At 40.5% G+C, this 6,000-nt stretch overlaps 1 protein-coding gene across 1 annotated transcript in view; it reads right to left on the bottom strand.

Moving 5' to 3' along the window:
* The window catches only part of PLEK (pleckstrin), a 41,769-nt gene extending 39,171 nt beyond the window's left edge, over nt 1-2,598 (bottom strand). Inside the window, exon 1 of the mRNA XM_006862940.1 lies at nt 2,546-2,598. Coding sequence (XP_006863002.1) covers nt 2,546-2,587 — 42 coding nt within the window. The 5' untranslated portion in view covers nt 2,588-2,598. The remainder of the gene's footprint in view (nt 1-2,545) is intronic.
* Nucleotides 2,599-6,000: the final 3,402 nt, after the last annotated feature.

The following is a 6,000-nucleotide window of genomic DNA, read 5'->3' on the forward strand; positions in this document are numbered from 1 at the left end:
AGTCATACGTTTTCCCTCCTCCTTCAGTCTTCATCTCTATTTAAAGGCCTTAGTCAGAAGGCAAAGTGAGAAACCTGGATTGTGAAATATGGAAAGGTACCCTGTGCAAAAAAAAAGCAGAAATATTCTACAGCCATTCTATCGGTGGACCACAAGATTTCTCACTTAGATAAAATCCCTGTAAGTGCGTTTTCTAGTATTGTATTCTTGCCACTTGAAACATTGAATCTCAATGAAATTATTTCATGAAGCAACATAGAAGAAGCATACCCGTTATGGTCACCCAGGTATCTGAAACAGCTAAACCTCTTGCAAGAGAAGAATAAATTGAAAGAGATTCATATAGTACTGTTTGTCATACTTTAACACCAACAGCTCTAATCAAGGCATCCTACAGGCTTGTCAGAGAAAGATTATCATGGTTCTTTTCTCACTAGTATCTTGGCAACCAACCCCAGAACCAATACGTAAAACCATTAGCATATTGTTGTTGTTATTGTTAAGTGCCGTTGAGTCAGTTCCAACCCATAGCGACCCTGAGCAGGGTTTCCAAGGCTGTAAATCTTTACAGGAGCAGAACGCCTCATTGTTCTCCTGCAGAGTATGCGGTAGTTTCGAACTGCTGACCTTGCAGTTCACAGCCCGATTCGTAACCACTACACTCACCAGAGCTCCTTTAGCACATAGGACTGCATATTAATATGGATACAAAGCATCACTATTATTATGGTAGCTGTCTGGTGTTGTGCTTTAGGATTAGGATTGAACTGCTAACCCCAAGGGCAGTGGTTCAAACCCACCAGCTCCTCCTCAGAAACCCTATACAGGGTTGCTATGAGTTGGAAACAACTCAACAACACTTAACAATAACAACCATTTATGTAGCATTACTATGTGCTAAGGAGTCCTGGTGTGGCTGTGGGTTGATGCGCTGTATTGCAAAGTCGGTTTGAACCTCAAGTGTGGCAGTTCAAGCTCACCAGCTGCTCCTCAGAAACCCTATACAGGGTCTCTATGGGTCAGAACAAATTCAATAGCACCGAATGTAACATAACTATGTGCTGAGTTCATGACTTAGAGTTTTTAATTCATATACGTGAGGTAACATAAAGAAATTTAGATCTGAAGAAATTAAGAATTTTAGTACCTTATTATGGAAAATTCTGACTTCAGTTTTAGTTGTTTCTGAAGCAGATAAATGGAATTATTTTTAAACCAAGCATTTATTTAGAATGGGTAATGAAAGACTCTTAATACACTACTTGTTGTTGTTAAGTGCTGTGGAGTCGGTTCCGACCCATAGCGACCCTGTACAGGGTTTCCGAGGCTGTAAATCTTTACGGGAGTAGAAAGCCTCATCTTTCTCCCGCAGAGCGGCTGGTAGTTTCGAACCGCTGACCTTAAGGTTCGCAGCCCGATTCGTAACCACTACGCTACCAGAGCAGAGAATATTCAAAAGGTCCCAGAATAAATGCAAATCTTAAGGGAAATGTAAATTGTATATATGAAAAATACAGAAGGTATCAATTGTGGAAACATCAATACAAAATTTGAATGTTTTATTTTTAGGAACATTGTCTAGATTGGCTTTTATAGGGTCGCTATGAGTCAGAACCAACTCAACAATACGTTACATTTGTTTTAAGAAAGCTCGGGGGCAGCAATCAAGGTCAAAACCAGGGTCAGAGAGTGGGTTTCTAGACCCAATTTTGTCATAGCCATGTGATCTTGAGCAATCATAGAGCCTTGGGGTCTTGGTATCTTCTTGAATAAAATGAGGCAATTAAGTCAGATCATCTATGGTTCCTTCCAGCTTTAAGTCAGAAGAGATAAGGCAGCAGTTAATGCTGTCTAGCTCCTGCTAAGTCGAACATCTCAGACTACAGTTTTAAAGGGAATCACATTAAGTGCTGATTCAGTTACAATGTTGGGCAACTGGAGGGATCATTGGAATATAGCTCTCTGACACGCGCTGAAGTCAGTATGAGCTAACTTCTGAAGGTATTGCCCACAGAGTACAAGTCCTGAGTGTGAGCTCTCTGTCATCCATTGCAGGGAGTTTCACAATGACTTAGACATTAGAATAAAGACCAACAGTGCTAACAAAATTCAGCTCTCCTGGGCACTTCCCTGGTGAGACATAAGCACGCTAGCACCTTAAACATGTGTTATTTAGACTCACTAAGAGCTCTGAGTGAAGATGTTTCAGCCCAAGACAAAAAGGACATTTTTTATGCATCCATTTTTAAGATTGGCCATGAATACGTTATAATTATTGTAACATCATGTCTTTAATCTCTTTCTTTAGAAATAGGAATAGACTCTCCAAGTACTCTTCATAGCAGAAGAGTCTTCTGGTAGAACAGGTTAATGACTCTGGAAAAAACATGCACTACCAATACCAACCCCCAACATTCTACAAACTGTGATGCTTTCCTATTTCAGCCCAATAGGTTTAGCATTAAACATTCCTATAGTGGGTGGGTAGATAGTGCAACACCGGACACTAACCCCCTCCAGGCCCGAAGCCATCAGTTTGACTTACCCTCTTTACAAGGTAGCCCTCCCTGATCCTCTTTGGTTCCATGTCGTATGGACAGAGAGGAACACTCAGATGTGTCCTCTCAGAGCGCACCCTCCTTTGAGAGATAAGGCTGTTGTGGGTTGCCTTTTCTAGAGCAAGGCACCTTTCACAATTTCCCCTTTGCTGGTGAGCGCATGATCACATCCTCTTCCCCTCACTGGAGTGGAAGATTAGAATAAGGAACTGCAGAGCAAAACAGCCCATTCTTTGCTAATGTTGAAGACTTCATAAAGTACAGCGAAAGATTAACTCAGGTTGAAGATATATCTGAGGTAAAATTTGATTATTATAAAGAAAATAATTCTCCCAAAAAGGGAAAACAAAATATGTGTGAAAGGAAGATGAAGATGAGCAACAAGGCCTTGCTGCTGGAAACTGTCCTACCTTAAGAATTATTCTTTATGTCCTGGAAATGCTTAATAAACACGCTGAGCGTTCAGGACCTTCTGATTAGCATAACAAGCATAACCACTATGACAGGAATGCCTTAGCTACACTGGTAGTGTAGAGGTTACGAATTCAGGCTGCTAACCTCAAGGTCAGCAGTTCAAACCTACCAGCCGTTCCATGGGAGAAAGATGAGGCTTTCTGCTCCAGTGAAAATTTACAGTTTTGGAAACCCTGTACAGGGTCGCTATGAATCGGAACTGACTCCACAGCACATCACCACCACCATGCTAGGAATTCTTCAGCTTCTCTCCTTTAATTTAGAAATCCCCAAGAAAGTCATAGGGGAAATTATGAAGGGTAAGTCAGAAAGTATTGCTAGTTGGGTTCCAGTTCATACAAGCACAGTTTTGTTCCAAAGAGTATTTAAAGATGGCTCTGCACTCGGTTTGCTGCAGACAAGTTTTCTCAGTGACACATTTGTGTTAGTCTTCTTAAGGTGTCTTCCAAAAAAAAAATATATATATATATAATCTCCAATCAAAACAGTGGCTTCTGAAGGGGTCTGCTGGACCAGTTCATTTCAAGGCAAAGAGGTCAGCTCAGAAAGTTATGACAACTGTTTTTTGGGACTCCACAGGGGCAATCTTAAAAGATTTTCTCAAAGGACAATAGATGGATATGGGGATTACTTATGAAGACATAAGAAAACTGAAATGGCAGTGGTGAGAAAAAGGCCAAGAAAATTGTGCCGAGGCATTTTTTTTTTTTTCTTTCCCATGATGACAAAGCATCTTCTCATTCTTTAAGGATAGCAAGGGCTGTCTTGTGATCAATTCTTTGGGAAACCTTAACCAATCCACCCTACAGCCCTATTTTGCTCCTTCAGATTTGTTTTCATTCCCCCAACTCAAAGAACATTTCAAAGGAACACAATCCGAATCCCTCAAGGATGTCAAAAGTGCCATTTAAATGTGGTGTAAATCTAAGAGCACAGAATTGTTCGGAGAAGAGCTGTTGTTTTTGTTAAGTGCTGTTAAGTTGGTTCTAACTCATAGCAACACTGTATTGGGTTTCCAAAGAGCACCTGATAGGCTTGAACCACCAACATTGTGGTTAGCAGTCCAATACTAGAGAGATGGAAACACCACCTTCAGAAGTTGTTGTTAAGTGCCGTCAAGTCGATTCTGACCCATAGTGACCCTGTATAGGGTTTCCAAGGAGCAGCTGGTGAGCTTGAACCACTGACTTTGCAGTTTAAATGACTTTGCAGTCTGACACATTAGCCCACAGTGCCACACTACGAGACCTCAATGGAAGATATGTCAAGAAACAATAGATTCACATGTTGATATTTTTGTTTTGTAACAGTTTCTATGCTTTTTTTTTTTTTTTACTTACCCTCATACAATGACATCCCTGCCTTCATGTAATATCATCCTTGTCTTAAAGAAGACTCAGACATAGAAAAAAAGAAACAAAAACAACAGCTGTCTCAAAGTCACACAGTAGGAACCAGAAATGTAGGGAGTGACCTCACTGGGTGCCTGCTACCGCCCCCTGCGTGTGAGAGTCCCGTGTCTCATAGCATATGAATCCCACACAATACCTATAAAAAGAAATCTGTAACAAAACATGTTGAAAAAAAAATCATACAGTTTAGTCCTATCTTGGGGCTTCTCCTTTGCAAATAAACAAATTCAAGATCTGTCTTTCCAGAAGGACTACAGCAGAGAACCATGTTGTGACTTCCTAATTTATTGGAACGCATCCTGAATTTCCCTAATTTAGTGGACCACAGAATCCTTTTGAAACAATTCCTATGATCATTCTGAAAAGCCAACATTCTACAAAACAAACTGAAAAATATTAATCTATGTGAATAAGCATAAGCTATTTAATCATTCTTTACCTCAATTTTCACATTTGTAAAATAACATCTCTCTCATGAGGCCCTTCTGAAGATTAATTAAGATAATGCACGTCAGTGCTTAGAAGCATGTCTGAATCATAGTAATTGTCTATAAATGTTAGCTATTTCTCCTCATCAAGGCAGGCCCCTATTACCCGAGGGCTAATCCTTTTCAATGATGTTAAATTCAACAGAAATTACAGAATTAATCATAAGACTAGATTTTTTACTTGCCTCTTTTCCTCATTATATCAGAGTTCTTTGGGTGCAAGCAACAGAAACTAACTCTGGCTAATATAGGTAAACAGGAATTTACTGGAAGAGTTAAGTGCCAATAATTCAGTTCTGGCTCATAGCGACCCTGTATATTTTAACTGCCTACCTTGTGGTCCAGTGCTTATCCTACAGTGCCACTCCAGGATTCAGAGGGGTGGCTAACAGACTTAAAGGGAAAATGAAGATTTAGGTCTGTGAGACCAAAGCAAAAACCAAAGCAGCTGTAGAGTTCCAGAAACCAAGAATGAGTAGAAGAAGGTCTCTGAGACACCAGGATGAAAGAACTCTAATGATCTCCATGAATGGACATCTGATTGTGCTAACTTGGCATATTGTGTATATCTCAGGCATGTGAAGGGGGAGCAGCTGAACTGACAAGCCCAAGAGGTCAGTGCCCAGTATGGAAAGATGGGGTAAAATCAAGGTGCTGTTAACAGTAGAAAAAGGAAAGTCCTTAGGCAGGCAAAACCAATAGATGTCTACTTCAGTTATCTGGCAGGTCAGGGAGGTTACTAGGAGCTTTGTTTTTCTGGATTCGGGAGAGCCTCCTGATTCACTCTCTTCATTCCTTCCATCAATCATTGCTCCTCTAACTTCCCATTGTTATTTTGTGCTAATATAACCCAAATCAAATCCTTGCCATCAAGTGTATCTCAACTCATGGTGACTCCCATATGTTAGAGTAAAACTGGAGGGGGAAAGAAAGGAATAGCAAAAAGTATCAGCATAGAAAGCTTGTAAGTCCATCTTCTGCCTATAACTGATTGGAATAGTTAAAATGGGGCTACAACATGCCCAGTGAAGGAGGCTTCCTGCGGAGCCTCTGCAATACATAAGACTC

Source organism: Chrysochloris asiatica, unplaced genomic scaffold (genome assembly GCF_000296735.1).
Source record: "Chrysochloris asiatica unplaced genomic scaffold, ChrAsi1.0 scaffold00052, whole genome shotgun sequence".
NCBI classification, from domain to species: domain Eukaryota; kingdom Metazoa; phylum Chordata; class Mammalia; order Afrosoricida; family Chrysochloridae; genus Chrysochloris; species Chrysochloris asiatica.